Genomic DNA, 15564 nt, shown 5'->3' with positions numbered 1-15564 from the left:
AGGGCTCTGTGTTATGGATTGAAACGAAATGTCATTTCTGACTGGAAGAAATGCAATGAGGAATGAATCAGCGTATTTTTGGATATATACTGCAAAATAGTTATAATGTCAGACAATGTGTTACACATTTACACATATACAGCGAACGCAGGTATTACTACACAAAGTTACATTATTGTACAAGCTATCATTACGATTATTTTGTCCTTGTTACCCATTCGGTCCTCAATTGTCTTCAAATCCTCGCATGAAACCAACGTTGTACCTCTAGAGCAATAATAGGTAAACAGAGTATTTAGAAGTGTAAGAATAGCACTCCGCTCATTACCTCTCCCCTTGAACCGTCCATTGTCGTTCTTCCCGAGACTGCTTGCCGTGACCACCGTTGTTTTCTCGACTATCCAATTCCCTCTCGACAATCACTTTGAAGAACTGAGCAATCTCGGCAAGAGCAATCTGCTGTTCATCAGGAACACCGAGCATCTTGAAAACTGACTGCGCATCAACCAACTGCTTCGCAATCACAGAGTCTGGCTGGCAGAGAGTGCGGACGCCAATGGCTCTGGCGTTGACTTTCATGGCGTGCAAGAGCCCACCAATCTCGGCAGGATTAGCCTGTCGACGGCCATAGAAACGGAAATCGTCAATGTGAAGGTTGACCAGCTCAAGCTGAGTCTCGAGGTCGTACCGGAAGCCAACGACCTTGGGACGACCCCTGCTCTGCCACGCATCTGCTACCTTCTTGAGCTTGTCGGGTACAAGTCGGCCTTTGTCCAACTGAACCGCAATGTAATCATTCAAAGCCGTGCTCAGGTTGAATTCCAGTTCGCAATAGAGCAGGCTTTGTTCTCTTGCGTTCAGCGAAATGGCGATATGAGATGCTGCGCGAGGCCGAAGTACCGGTTGAGCTCGGCGAGAAGTATGAATTTCCGCCTAGGGTCACATTAGCTATGACAGTAACTATGATTCCGACCGACTTACCACATCTCGAGCCATCTTCTTGATACTGTCCAGTATTCTCGTTTTCTTCTGAGGCGTTTTGGCTACTTGTTCAACGACGCCCCGATCAGTACGCTCTAGCCATCCGTTGTCTCCGATCATCTCCTTTTCTCCCTTCTTCGCACTGGGATAGTCAGTTCCTCTGAAATAGAACTGCAGTGGAGAGAACAGAGGAGTGTTCTGAGACATTTGATTGCCGTGGTTATTGTTCGCCTGTACGGTTACGACCTGAGCCGTTGGCGAGTGCAACTCCATGGCTTGAGCCTTTCTCAGTCCATCAGCCGAACTCTTGGAGCGTCGAGGTCTGTTGACTAGGGTCTCTGCATGGGATGGGTCGTGACTCAAAAGCCACTCTTTGTAATCACCCCCATTTCCATCTACTTTGGATTGTGATCGAACGTGACTGAGACGGAGAGGGGAGGGACGAGCTGTAGGTTGAGGAGAATAAACCGAAGAAGAATCATCTTCGAAGATTGGTTCGCGCTCGAAACGCCCCTCACCAAGTGGAGAGACTTCACCTGGCATATCCTCAATCTCAAACGATCGAGACAGAGTCCCGCTGCGGTGGCGGTTAGTCCCAAGTTGCAATGGAGAAGGCGCATTCCTTTGTCGACGCTCCGCTATACTCGCCGAGAACATGTCTCTGGAGGAGTCTGAACGGTGGCCAGGCATGAGATCAGAAAAGGTTGGAGAGTCTGCCTCAAATCTACCATCTCCTGTGACCCATCTATGTGAATCACGAGTCTGTGGGCTTCTCTGTTTCTTCTTTCGTGGTGTTGATCTCGGAGTTACCATTGCAGGCTTCTTCTTCGTTTTGGCTGATTTTCTAGGGCTGTTGCTCACGTTCTGGCTAAACCTGTAAAAGATTTAGAAAAGAATACACCCCAATTCATCAATGGCATACATACGCGTCTGTGATCTTGTCGACTTGACTCTCGGTCAGATTCATACGAATGTGGAGCGGCTGTTTGACAAGACGCTTGCTTGGGGATAGCGAACGGGCTCTTAATTCAAAGCCAGGCGAGTTTTCAAGAAAGTCTGGTCTCAGAGGCGTCAATCTAGACGTGAGAGGATCAGAATATTGACCTCTAGTGGATTCGTCCTCTTGCATTGGGCCCAAGTGGTCAATCACGGCAACCACTTGATGTTGGTTGTCGAATGGTATTAGACGAAGGATCATGAATTACAAAGGAGAAAACAAACAAACTACATAAATTCGGTTGCCCAGGTGAATCGAAAATATCTGGTGTGTGGCAGATAGAATAATATTTATTCGTTGTTGCCAGCTGGCGACAGGTGCCAGCAAAGTGACACTGCAAGCGCACGAGATAACACTTTGGCCACATATCTCACCTAATTTCCCTTTAGGATAGATATAAAGAAGATTACTTCCTAATGAAGTCCTAAGAGTATTACTGAAATTTTTATTTAGTTGCATGCGGTTGTGGTAATCAGTATATGTACTCTGCTAGATGTCTGCTACAACTCCATGTTTGGAGTGCCTTCCACCCTAACATCTTAACGGATTGACTCACGAGTAGGGCACGAATCCAGATTCTTAAGTTTTCATAAACTAGAGAAATCAGAGTGGTTAAAGACACTGGATAGTAGCGATATATGACAGACTGTGGCATGGTTTATATAGCCTAGCTAGACTTCCGGAATATTCCTCATATTGGCTGGTGCCTTATCCAAAGCAGACCTGCATCTAAGGAAACATTACTAACAAAATAACCAGCATTCGAGCAACAGCTAAGATGGACAGCAGGTTATAAACTAAACCTAATGAATAAGTGATCCTGGTGTTAGTTAGGTGCTGTGAGTGGAACCATGCTCCCCAGTTTGACACTGTACATAAATCCTTATGCCGACACCAACCTGTGGCCATTGTGGATCAATGTGTCAATGAATGAACGGTTTAGTGTCAGTGTATAATTCTAATGGAGTATATTTTCGACTTTGAGACGGGTCTATGTCCGGTGATTTGATGAAAAGTGAGTCCCTTTGAGGCAGGGATGAAGTTGGGATTAGATTTTGGAAATCGTGAACAACTACCAAATACAGGATAGAGCGGCTGCCCAAGTATCAATTAAATAATGTCTGATCTGATGTCTATAATAAGAGTTTAGGTAATAAAAGAAGCTTATATTAAGCTGTACGTATAGCACCTGCTTTCAAACTTTTATGCTTATTCGGATAATGACCTAAATGTCTGGCGACTCACTGGCCATCTTGCAAAGAGATGTGAGCTTGACAGAGGCTCTAGAAGTGCAATCAGCCAAGTTCAGCAAAGCTATGACACCCAACATCAGTACCAGACATTGTATCGAAATATGAGATCTGAATATATAGATAGAAGTCCTAACTCATTCAAGATAAGCCAAAAATAAAGAAAGAAAGTCGCAAAACAAACTGAAGGAAGCGCAAACATGAACATTACCATGGCCTGTAACTCTTGTTCTTTATCGCCGCCATTCGTCGCATCGCCTTAGGTAATCAGTCAGTGCAGTAAATCAGTGACCGCATGTGGGTCCCCTGCCTGGAGCATCTCATTCAACTCGGGCGTGTGTGTCTTTCATCAATTCTTAATTCTTTCACACAACAAACAACACCATGGCGATCCCAGTAGGGCGCACTCTCTTCAAAAAGAAGGAGGGTGTTCTAACTCTGACGAGTGACCATCAGCTGGTCACTTGGACCCCTAATTCTGGAGGCCCTCCAACCGTGACACTCAATATCAACAACATCACAAGTAAGGAGAAGGAGAGGCAAATCTTATGAATCGCGCTCAGGAACTGATGGAAATTAGATCTTCAGCAGACTCCAGATTCCTCACCAAAGGTGATGCTCAAGATCTTCGAAAAGGTTGGAGATGCGGACCCTGCTACATATCTCTTTCATTTCAACACCGCCGAAGCCAAGGACGAGGCAAAAGCCGTCAAAGATCTCCTGTCTAGCTTATTAGCTTCATCGCGTGGCGGTGATGCGACTGTTCCCAAGCCTTCTGGTTCAAATGGCGGCTCATCAACACCGAACCCAAGCGCTGCGAACGCTGGTAGCGGTTCAGCATCCATGGCCTTTGCCAGCGCTGTCAACTCACAACATAATTCATTCTCGCGCTGGTTCGATGACTCGCAACTCAGGAATGATATCGAGCTACAGCAGTCCCTTATGAGGAAGGAAACTAGCCTACATCAGACTTATGTTGAAGCAATGCAAACCAAGCCTGAATCATTATCAGGAGCCGCGTTCAATGCACAGTTTTGGTCAACGCGCACAAACATTCTCCGTGCTCACGCGATTGAGATTAACCAGAAGAAAGGAGCCTACAACGTTCTCTCCACAGTCAAGCCAAAAACCGTCGACGGTGAGCTAAAACTGAACATCAGCGTGGAGCAGGTACAGATGATATTCGCACAACACCCTCTGATCAAGCGTGTGTACAATGAGAACGTCCCCAAGTTATCCGAGGCAGAATTCTGGTCACGTTTCTTCCTCAGCAGACTTTCCAAAAAGCTACGCGGTGAACGAGTCGCAGAGAACGATCCTACAGATCCTCTGTTCGATAAATACGATCCAAGCGAGAATACTGTCGCAATTCAGAGCAAGATCATGGCCCAGCAGGTGCCACACATTATCGATATAGAGGCCAACGAGGAAAACCAAGGAGGTTTCAGAAGCGGAAACGCAAAGGACGTCGAAATGCGACCGAGAGCGAACATGCCCATCGTGAAGACGCTGAACAGCCTCAGCGAGAAGATCATGGCCAACGTGGCTCCGTCTGATGCCAATACGGATGACCCCGATGGAGGATACAATGCCTACGTCCAACTGGCACTACGTGATCTCAAGGGTGACGCTCAAGAGCATCGCATCATGCTCAACGTGAAGGAGCAGAACAAATTCTTCTCGAAACACGACTCAGCCCCTTCGAAGCAGGCTGCCATCTTCGAAAAACAAGTACCCGGCGATGTGCTTTTCGATATTTTGGGAGATCTAGAGACACTCGAGAGTGATGGAGCTGGCGGCATCAATATTCAGGCAGCGATGGGATTCGACGAACAAAGCGACAGTGACGATGACACCCCTAAAAGACCGCATGTTGGTTCTCGCTCTGCCCTCCAGGCCGCTGACAAGGACATTATGAAGGGCGTACGCCAGCAACGTGCCCAGAAGTTCGGACATGACACAGATACTGCTGAGCCCATGGGTTTGCCTGTTGAGATCTCTCGCAAGTGCAGCCTCACTCATGCTACCACCATCGAGTTCTTGCATCAGTTCTGGAACGCATTCCTTTCTGGAGATGCAGACCGCGCCGGGGAATTACAATACTTAGCCGAGTCTCTTGGCCGCTCTATTACGCGAATCGACGCCGTTGCAGAAGAAGCAGACAACGAACGAGAAGAGATCATACGAACTCGGAAGAAGGAGATCCGGGATCATTTTGAGCGTACTGGCAAGAAAATACGGTGGAGATCGGAGAATGTTAAAGGTGGGAAGGCAGCGGTGGTTGCGTTAATGCAACCAACAATTAATGCATTGGAGAAGGCCCAGGCAGAGTACTCGAGAGCACTGGCGTTGGAAGGCATTCAGATATCAACAGAGGCATAATTAGACTAAGTGGTACTTGGAAATAATTTATTAAAAATATGATAAAGTATTATTACAAGTCGAAGTGAATAATAAGTAACAGAATCTGCGTCGTTACCTATCTATGGAAAACTGGATGGATATTTGGATAGATATGTAATTTAATACCAAACAGATGGATCGGCATACGTCAGAAGTGCATGCCAAATACCATGTACTTACCCCAACTATCTACCATGTGGCTTATCGACATGGAAATAGATTCATCGATAAACGGCTGTTTTCGTTTATGTGGCTCAAACAGTTCCGGCCTGCCTTGAAACGTTACCGAAAACCTGAATTGCATGTTGTGTGAGATGCAGTTACAGTTGCAGTTACAGACTTGGTTTGCTGTGATGGTAATATATGTGTGGCGTCGGCTATCCCTGTTTCAACCACGTAAAACTTCACGATGGTTACTCCGCAATTTCAAGTCTTTTCCCGTTTGCCCCGTGGGAATGGACCACGATCCAGGAATAACTGACACCCAAACCAAACCAGACCAGACCAGACCAGACCGTGCGAAGACGATCTTCCCCTTTCTGCCATGTCTTACTTTTGGTCTTTCTTGTGCGTGTGTCAACTATCGAGTCCACAAATGCATCACCAAGCCTTTTATCGCCCACCATCATGATAGGCATCTTGGGGGAATGCAAGCGACAGTCCGGCGCGACGGATGCCATGAGGACATGTACACCGTTGCAGTGCTTCCGGGGAATCAATTCCATCGTCCACGGTCAAGCATTATGGTGATCCTCGGTAAAGAGCCCTCGAGTCTCCGAACGAGAACCCCAATGCCCCAAAAATAATACGACGTGCCCCAATGATGGCTGACCCAAAAGTCCACGATGACCTCCAAAACAGTGTGTCATGTGGGCTTCCGGACAATGAAAACCGGTCACCTTTCACCTTGATTTTTGAACTTTGTGCACCAAACAGTGACCGAGGAAGCACAGTGCCTCGCACGGAGTTTTGTCCCTGACCGTAGCGCTACGGGTGCTCCTGACCAATAAAAGTAGCGATCCCTGGCGGCCAGAACCGGGTTTGCCGGGGCGTCATAGTATTTTTAACCTGCAGCAGGACATCAAAAGCCAGCAGCAGGTTCCCTAGCGACCTACTTTGAGCTCCAGCCCAGTCCCAGTCCCAGTCCCAGTCCCAGTTGTGTCTTTAGTAGACAATTTCTTCTTCGTGTTTCCTCTCTCCCATTCATCCTCCCATCCCAATTCCAATTCATCCCCTCAGTTTTAACTGGGAATAGCCTCCTCAGTCCGACTTACTCCGCCTTTCTTTCGTCTTGCCATCAGACTCGCCGAGGGATGCTTCCCATCTATATTCTCTAGTTTCCTCACCTATAAACTTGTATTCTTCACCTTCTCCACACAGGCAAATCGCCCACCATGTTGAGGAATTCGCTTTGTAGAGCTAGCTCGCAGCTCCTTCGCGGTGCTCGATGCTCTGCTGCCTCTTCTACCGCCTCCATCTCGACCCTCTCGGCCCGCACCTCATCATGGAAGCTCGCTGCCTCCCGTCGTCCTCTGGCTGTCGGTGCTCGTCGCACCTATGCGACCAGCGCGACCTCGTCACCCCCCGACCCCAACGATAACTTCCTTTCCGGAAGCACCGCCAGCTACATCGATGAGATGTACATGCAGTGGAGACAAGATCCCGAGAGCGTCCACGTCTCTTGGCAGGTCTACTTCAAGAACATGGAGGGCGGCGAGATGCCCATCTCTCAGGCTTTCCAGCCTCCTCCTAACCTGGTTCCTGGCATGACTGGCGGCGTCCCTCGTCTTTCTGGCAACTTGGCCATGGAGGACGGTTCCGATGTCACCAACCATCTCAAGGTCCAGCTTCTCGTCCGCGCTTACCAGTCTCGCGGCCACCACACCGCCAAGATTGACCCTCTCGGTATCCGAGGCACCAATGACGCCAAGGGTTTCGCCAACATCAAGCCTAAGGAATTGACTCTCGAGCACTACGGATTCACTGAGAAGGATATGGACACCGAGTACACTCTCGGCCCCGGTATCTTGCCTCGCTTCAAGCGTGATGGCCGTGAGAAGATGACTCTCCGCGAGATCGTTGACGCTTGCGAGAGAATCTACTGCGGTTCTTTCGGTGTTGAGTTCATTCACATTCCTGACCGTGACAAGTGCGACTGGCTCCGTGAGCGTCTCGAGGTCCCCAACCCTTTCAAGTACTCTGTTGATGAGAAGCGCCGTGTCCTCGACCGTCTTATCTGGAGTTCCAGCTTTGAGTCTTTCCTAGCCACCAAGTACCCCAACGATAAGCGATTCGGTCTCGAGGGTTGCGAAACCCTTGTTCCTGGTATGAAGGCTCTTATTGACCGCAGTGTTGACTACGGTGTCAAGGATATCGTTATCGGTATGCCCCATCGTGGTCGTCTCAACGTCCTCTCCAACGTCGTCCGAAAGCCCAACGAGTCAATCTTCAGCGAGTTTGCTGGTACATCTGGTGGTGAGGATGAGGGCTCTGGTGACGTCAAGTACCATCTTGGTATGAACTTTGAGCGCCCCACGCCTTCTGGCAAGCGCGTGCAGCTTTCTCTGGTCGCCAACCCTTCGCATCTCGAGGCCGAGGACCCCGTCGTCCTGGGCAAGACCCGTGCTATCCAGCACTACAACAACGATGAGAAGACCCACCGTACTGCCATGAGTGTTCTCCTCCACGGTGATGCTGCCTTTGCTGCTCAGGGTATCGTCTACGAGTGTCTCGGCTTCCACTCTCTCCCTGCCTTCTCCACTGGAGGCACCATCCACCTGGTTGTCAACAACCAGATTGGTTTCACAACCGACCCCCGTTTCGCCCGATCCACCGCCTACTGTACCGATATTGCCAAGGCTATCGACGCCCCCGTCTTCCACGTTAACGCCGACGATGTCGAGGCCGTCAACTTTGTCTGCCAGCTCGCTGCCGATTGGCGCGCCGAGTTCCAGCACGATGTTGTCATCGATCTCAACTGTTACCGAAAGTACGGTCACAACGAGACGGATCAGCCTTCTTTCACACAGCCTCTCATGTACAAGCGCATCAACGCCAAGGAGCCTCAAATTGACATCTACGTCAACAAGCTTATCGAGGAGGGTTCTTTCTCCAAGGCCGATGTCGAGGAGCACAAGCAGTGGGTCTGGGGTATGCTCGAGGAGAGCTTCACCAAGTCCAAGGATTACACACCTACCTCCAAGGAGTGGACCACCTCCGCCTGGAACGGCTTCAAGTCCCCTAAGGAGCTGGCTACTGAGGTTCTTGCCACCAACGAGACCAACGTCAAGAGCACTACCCTCGAGCACATTGGTAACGCCATTGGGAGCGTTCCCGAGGGCTTCCAAGTTCACCGCAACCTGAAGCGTATCCTAAGCAACAGAACCAAGTCTGTTGTTGAGGGTAAGAACATCGACTTCCCTACCGCTGAGGCCCTGGCTTTCGGTACTCTCGTAACTGAGGGTTACCACGTCCGTGTCTCCGGTCAGGATGTTGAGCGTGGTACTTTCTCTCAGCGTCACGCTGTCTTCCACGACCAGGAGACTGAGGATACCCACACTCCCCTCCAGAACCTGAGCCAGGACCAGGGCAAGTTTGTCATCTCCAACTCTTCTCTGAGTGAGTTCGGTGCCCTTGGTTTCGAGTACGGTTACTCTCTGTCATCTCCTCATGCTCTTGTCATGTGGGAGGCTCAATTCGGTGACTTTGCCAACAACGCTCAATGTATCATCGACCAGTTCATCGCCTCTGGTGAAGTTAAGTGGATGCAGCGAACAGGTCTTGTCATGTCTCTGCCCCACGGTTACGATGGTCAGGGCCCTGAGCACTCCTCTGGACGTCTCGAGCGATACCTCCAGCTCAGCAACGAGGACCCTCGAGAGTTCCCCACTGGCGAGAAGCTCGTCCGTCAACACCAGGACTGCAACATGCAGATCGCCTACTTCACCTCTCCCGCCAACCTGTTCCACGCTCTCCGCCGACAGATGCACCGCCAGTACCGCAAGCGTAAGTTATATTTGCTATATTTTTGGGATCTATTTATACTAACTTTCTTTCAGCCCTTATCATCTTCTTCTCCAAGTCTCTCCTCCGTCACCCTCTTGCTCGCAGCGACATTGAGGCTTTCACTGGCGAGAACGCCGGATTCCAGTGGATCATCCCTGACCCTGAGCATGAGACTGGTGCTATCAAGTCTCCTGACCAGATTGAGCGTGTTGTTCTGTGCACCGGTCAAGTTTGGGCTGCCCTCCACAAGTACCGAGCTGACAACAACATCGACAACGTCGCTTTCACTCGCATTGAGCAGCTGAACCCCTTCCCTTGGCAACAACTCAAGGAGAACCTCGACCAGTACCCCAACGCCAAGACCATCGTCTGGTGCCAGGAGGAGCCTCTCAACGCCGGTGCCTGGAGCTTCACTCAGCCCCGTATCGAGACTCTGCTCAACAACACCGAGCACCACACCCGCAAGCACGTCATGTACGCTGGCCGAAACCCCAGTGCCTCTGTCGCCACTGGTCTCAAGAACGTCCACACCAAGGAGGAGAAGGACTTCCTCGAGATGGCTTTCACTGTCAAGCAGGACAAGCTCAAAGGCGAGTAAGTGGATGAATAGTCAACGAAGGAGATTTACTAGAGGAACGTAACATGGATGGAATGGTATGGTAATTGCAGCCACTTAAGAGTTTGGGAGGGAAGACGTTTAAAAGAAGCCACTGGATTTGGGGAGCAATTAAGCTTCTCATGTAAACCACTTTGTATCATACCCCTCCTAGACAAAGGACACTTTTGCCTTGCATTGGCATGGCTTGGGAACGACATAGCATGATTTTTTTATTGTTCAAAGTTTTACACTGCTTTTTATATCCTTGAACTGTAGACAACTCAATGCATATACTAATACTGATATGAAGTTTTGGTCTCAGTGTATCAAAAGAGTTGGCCGCTTGTTGTCATGGTACCCCTTAGACTTGTCACTTTCACTCTTGTCTGCGCCCAGATGTTGGATTTCATCGCTGCTCGTAATGGTATATCCTAGGACCCTAGTTTTTAACTTAGTGTTGCTGTTCGTATCTGTCTAAATATTTATAAAAGCTATCATGAATTGTCAGCCTGTCTACCTGTCTGCGTATCTGTAAGATCCTACATGCTGCCGTGTACTTCCAGCCATTTACTCTGATTCATACCAGCCAGCAATCCAGCAGCATGTAAGCCTTCTCTTTGCTTCTTCCGACCTAGATAAATGAACCAGATTGTTTCTTACATTTCTGTATTCCATCTATAATCCCTCTTGCTGACACCAATGCAGCGGCAAACACCACCCAGATATAGAAGGGAGAGGCTGTAAATAGCCCAGCCAGATATATATATATATAGCCGATAAAACAGAAACAATTTCAAAAGAAGCGTATATCCATTGCCGTCCTTCTTTTAAGGCTGCCTTAAAGGAAGTCACTAAACGACATCTTATGTTCAATATGCAGCCACAAGATGCAGATTGGGCAAGCTATTTATTTTTACATCCTCAAACCTAACAGCAACTTTTCTATTATCCGGCAGCGGGTCTCACAGCCTTTTTGCTTGCGTGAGTACGACGTTGCTGCATGAGCTCTGTAGAACGTTATGACTCTCAGTCACAAAGTGAGGGACGGCGTTACTAGACTTTTGAAAATCATGTAGAACCGCCAAACGACTCTTCGCTACAGAGTGACAAACGTTCGGTATCCGCACACGATCAAGGCTTCGATATATTTCTAGTTAGAATAGCTGCACAGCTCTAGTTGCTATTAATCACACCACTCCAACGCCTACGTATCTATTTCAAGGTGCCAAATAACAGTCTTGCTATTCCATCCACCAAGTGCCTCTCAGGCAAAGTCTATGTAAGTATATGTGTTATACAATAAAATACCCCCAGCGCCATGAAGTACACACCAAATCCTAGTAAACTCATGGACCGCGACGTATGCGGACCTCATCAGCATCAGCGAGCTTCTTCTCTGCGCCTACGCCGAAACCCATCATCTTCTTTGCACCCTTCTTCTTGGCTCCATACTCCTCATCGAATTTGCGGATCTGCTTGAGCGACTGCATGTCCTCGCTGATGCTGGCTGGGATCTGGCGAAGAGCCTTGTCGAAGTGATCCTGGCGCAGTATACGCTTTTTGGGATACTCGTAGGGCTCCGTGCCGGTATGTCGTGCAGCAGCCTCGTTTTCCTCTTCGACAGCGGCCATAGCGGCAGCAACGCAAGCGTTCTTGAGATCTGATCCTGAGTAGTAGGGGGTACGCTTGGCGAGTTCTTCAAGCGACACGTTAGGTTCGAGAGTTTCGCCCTTGAGAAGAATCTTGAGAATGGCAGTACGGTCGGGCTGCATGGGGAGATCGATGAGAAGGCGTCGGGGCAGGCGGCGGAGAACAGCGTCGTCAAGATCAAAGGGACGGTTGGTCGCAACCATGATAAAGGCTTCTGTCTCTTCAAGGCCATCCCACTCCTTGAGGAACTGGTTGATGTGGGAGCGATGCGATGCGCGAGCACCAAGCATGCTACGGTTGGCCAACAGAGAGTCGGCCTCGTCGATAAAGACAACGCAGGGAGAAATCTTCTTAGCAAGAGTGAAGACAGCACGGATAAGCTTTTCGCTCTCGCCAACCCACTTGTCGTTGATAGTAGCACCGCTTATTTCAAGCATGTTTGCACCACTTTCTTTAGCAACGGCCTTTGCAAGCAAAGTCTTGCCTGTACCAGGGGGTCCATACAACAAACATCCAGGAATTTTGTCCTGGGCCAGTACACCATACGAGAAAGCATCGGGTCGCACCAAAGCCAGGGTCGTGAGCAGCTTGAGCGCGGTTATGGTTTCCTTTGGCACATGAACATCTTCAAATGTGGTTCTCAAATTTTGACGGTTGATATGCCCGGATGATATCCGCTTCTCATACTCGTTCAACTTAAGAGCGACTCGGCTGCCTGTTTGTGAATCTTCCGCCTTCTTCTGTGAGTCCTCTCCATCCGCCTTGCCGTCTTGCTCTGGCTCGTCGAGGTATCGCTGTCCAGGTCTTTGCCGTAAGGGGCCCATGAGAAGACGCTCATATACTCCTCCCGGCGCAGCACCAGCTGCCTCTTCTTCGTGTCGCTTGGCTGCGCTCGCTATATTGTACACTTCTGGCAGGGGAAGTATTGACTTCTTGAGCATTTGTGCCCGCGTGTCGGTGGCGTGCATAAATATTTTCATGTGCGCATCGGAAAAGTCAAGAAACTCGTGGCTTCCCAATGCTTTTAACATTCGGTTAATGTTTTTGACATTCTCCACGAAGATATCTGTTTCTTGGAGGGGAAAGGCGTTATCTGAAGTCTGTGTCCCGCCAGATGGTTTGGGTTGCATCAAAGTGCGTTGAGGATGTATGTGGCGCGAGATGACAAAATCGCTAGCAGATATATCTCGGATCATACTCTGATACTCCTCGGAAGGTTGCTCGCTCGAGGATGTTCCAAGAATGGCAATCTTGGAACCTTGCCGCCATGCTACATCCACCAGGTTTCTCAATCGCGTAATCAGCATTGAACCCTCGAGGGTCATGTTCAGTTCCACAAAGTCATGGATATGGATGATAAGGGGCTTTTCACGGGTTGAACCCTGCTTCAGCTCGGCAGCTTCTAGGATCTGGGCCAAGACTTTATCGATCTTGAGGTTCTCCCATTTCCCAAAAGGATCGTAGTTACCCTGCTTGATCTTCGACAGTTCGTCCTCGAGTCCACCTGACGCTGTACGAATATTAATAACACCCGAATCAGGGTCGTTGTCCTCCTCTTCTGGTCGTGCCACAACGTCAGGGTCCTTATAGAGCTTTCCGTTCATCTCTGCAGCACGGAACCCCATGTGGGACAGTGATCCCCGCGAGTAAGCCCAGTCCTGTTCGAGATAATCCCCTACTACCACAGACAAATCTTGGGCATCGAGCTTGATCAAATCGGCGTCGTTGAAATATGCGACATGTTCCGCAACAGCAGTCGATATGGCTTGCCCACTGTAACCCGACATGGACAAAACAGTTATCTGACGTTTGAGGTTCTTGGACTCCGAGTCAGGTGGTGGTGGTGTCGTCAGCTCGCGCCGGAGAGCGGATCTAACAGAGGAGAACGTGAGGACAGGGAGGTCAGCAATAGCTTGAGATAGAGAGTGGTCAAGTCTCCAGTCATAATCAAGGATGCTGTCGAGGCCGGTCTGAACTGACAAGAACTGGTCGCGGAACTCTTGGGTATGTCGGTCAAAATCCTTGTAGTAGTGCCACCACCAGAACGGCCGTGAAGCGTATGTATATTCGGGGTGTCGGGCAGGATACAACGAATCGGTCAAGTGCCACGCTGAATCGAGTAACATGTCATAGGCACGGGTAAAATTTGTCAGCTTGTGGACAAGGTCATCCGTTTCGCATGAATTGGGTTCGATGGCGGTGATCTCTTTGGCGCGATCCGCGACTTTCTCAACCAAGGCACTGAATGTCGTATCGAAATAGTCTTCGAGTGCCTTGTTGGATTCCGAGACTCGGGTGTTCTTGTCGGCGGCTTGAGGATCGATAAAGATTGAAGACGTCTTGGGCTGTTTGGCGTCTTCAGCAAGAGCAATCGGGAGCTGCGGTCTCGTCCGAGCGTGGTGAAGAGTAACGTTATCGTTGAGGAATTCTTGTGGCAGCTTGACGGGAGGTAATGCGGGAGCGGCCTGTTTGCGAGCTGTCCTGCTTTTTAGAGAACTTGATGCTCGAACTCGAGAACGACCGGGCATGTTTTCGGTCCCATTTTGTGGTTGTATCTCCTCATCTTCTACCGCTGTCGACTGGTTCGGGGGCTTGTCGCCATTGTTTGCGCCAGCGCCTGCACCTGTATTTCTCCAGGTCGAAGTTGTTTGGAATGATCGACAAAGGATTCGTGATCGGGCTTGGGATCTGGAGGCGGCGACAGCAGAATGGAGCAGGGCGCGAAGCCCTGTCAATTGCATCCGGGCGATTGCTCGTCGGTCGGGACCGAGAGTATGAAGTTGACAACGTTGGCAACGTCTCCAAAGGTTCGACGTCGCAAGGTTGTTTGTGAGTCTAACAAACTTCCCCAAAATTTGGAGCCGTTGCGTCAAAAACGGAAACGGATTTACAATGTCGAATCGGCCGAATACCGGTCAAATTCCGGCTCCGACTGTTTGACGGATCAATCAGTTCACAACTGTTTTCAAGATGAACTTTGGTTGACGGGTAGATCATCACGTCGGAATTTAAGAGTCCCCTGTATTGTGTCCTTTCGAGCGATTTGCTCATGGAATATGTAGACCACAGCAGCCATCTTTCAAGTCTAGGGTATCTTCAAATCCCCAGGACCCAGGCGACAGGTGTAAGTGAACCATGCCAGCGAGCCACGGTAATTAACAACATAGTAGGTAAGGTGTGTAGATAAAACAAATACATAACATAATCTTATAATGCTCTTACTAATTAGTTTCGTTTTGTAAATGAATATGCGTCGGTTGTTATTGCATCAAAGCTTGGCACGTCATTTCATTCAGGTGCATGGGTTCTATTCGCAGTGTAGACTACCTACATTGCATGGACAGAGAGAATGATTCACGCTTAGATTACTGTGAGACGATATTCCGACTCAAGTAATAGATTGGACCAACAATTGGCGATTGATGATCAACATGAAAATTTGCATCATCACAACTCACTTACAACTCATGCACGTTTGCGTGCTTTTCATCACAATCTGTCTCGTATATGCTCCCCCTGTCGCTCAACAACGCAAACCAGTCTCCACAAACTGGGCTGAAACCCATACCAGACAGGCCTCATCAGCTCGACATTTCTGTATCAAGAGATCAGTTTCGAAATGTCAAGAAACTACTTCGAAACAATTTGGATTTCAAAAGAACGGGGCTCGGACTTGATCC

At 49.2% G+C, this 15564-nt stretch overlaps 4 protein-coding genes across 4 annotated transcripts; 2 read left to right on the top strand and 2 right to left on the bottom strand.

Moving 5' to 3' along the window:
• Positions 1–128: 128 nt before the first annotated feature.
• Positions 129–2179, bottom strand: FGSG_04307 (uncharacterized protein; the record flags this gene model as incomplete). Its single annotated transcript, XM_011323006.1, has 5 exons — positions 129–157; positions 215–267; positions 329–933; positions 982–1855; positions 1908–2179. The coding sequence occupies 5 exons, from the start codon at positions 2177–2179 to the stop codon at positions 129–131; spliced, it is 1833 nt and encodes a 610-aa protein (XP_011321308.1).
• Positions 2180–3612: 1433 nt separating this feature from the next.
• Positions 3613–5610, top strand: FGSG_04308 (uncharacterized protein; the record flags this gene model as incomplete). Its single annotated transcript, XM_011323005.1, has 2 exons — positions 3613–3751; positions 3809–5610. 2 exons carry the CDS (start codon positions 3613–3615, stop codon positions 5608–5610), a joined length of 1941 nt encoding a protein of 646 aa, XP_011321307.1.
• A 1415-nt stretch (positions 5611–7025) lies between these two features.
• Positions 7026–10514, top strand: FGSG_04309 (2-oxoglutarate dehydrogenase E1 component; the record flags this gene model as incomplete). The annotated part of the gene is made up of 2 exons (XM_011323004.1): positions 7026–9636; positions 9690–10514. The coding sequence occupies 2 exons, from the start codon at positions 7026–7028 to the stop codon at positions 10232–10234; spliced, it is 3156 nt and encodes a 1051-aa protein (XP_011321306.1). The 3' UTR covers positions 10235–10514.
• A 1066-nt stretch (positions 10515–11580) lies between these two features.
• On the bottom strand, positions 11581–14625 carry FGSG_04310 (uncharacterized protein; the record flags this gene model as incomplete). Its single annotated transcript, XM_011323003.1, has 1 exon — positions 11581–14625. One exon carries the CDS (start codon positions 14623–14625, stop codon positions 11581–11583), a length of 3045 nt encoding a protein of 1014 aa, XP_011321305.1.
• Between the last annotated feature and the right edge of the window lie 939 nt (positions 14626–15564).

Source organism: Fusarium graminearum, chromosome 2 (assembly GCF_000240135.3).
Source record: "Fusarium graminearum PH-1 chromosome 2, whole genome shotgun sequence".
Taxonomy (NCBI): Eukaryota; Fungi; Ascomycota; class Sordariomycetes; order Hypocreales; family Nectriaceae; genus Fusarium; species Fusarium graminearum.
Note: the sequence above shows the minus strand (reverse complement) of the source record. Positions and strands in the feature narration are given on the sequence as shown.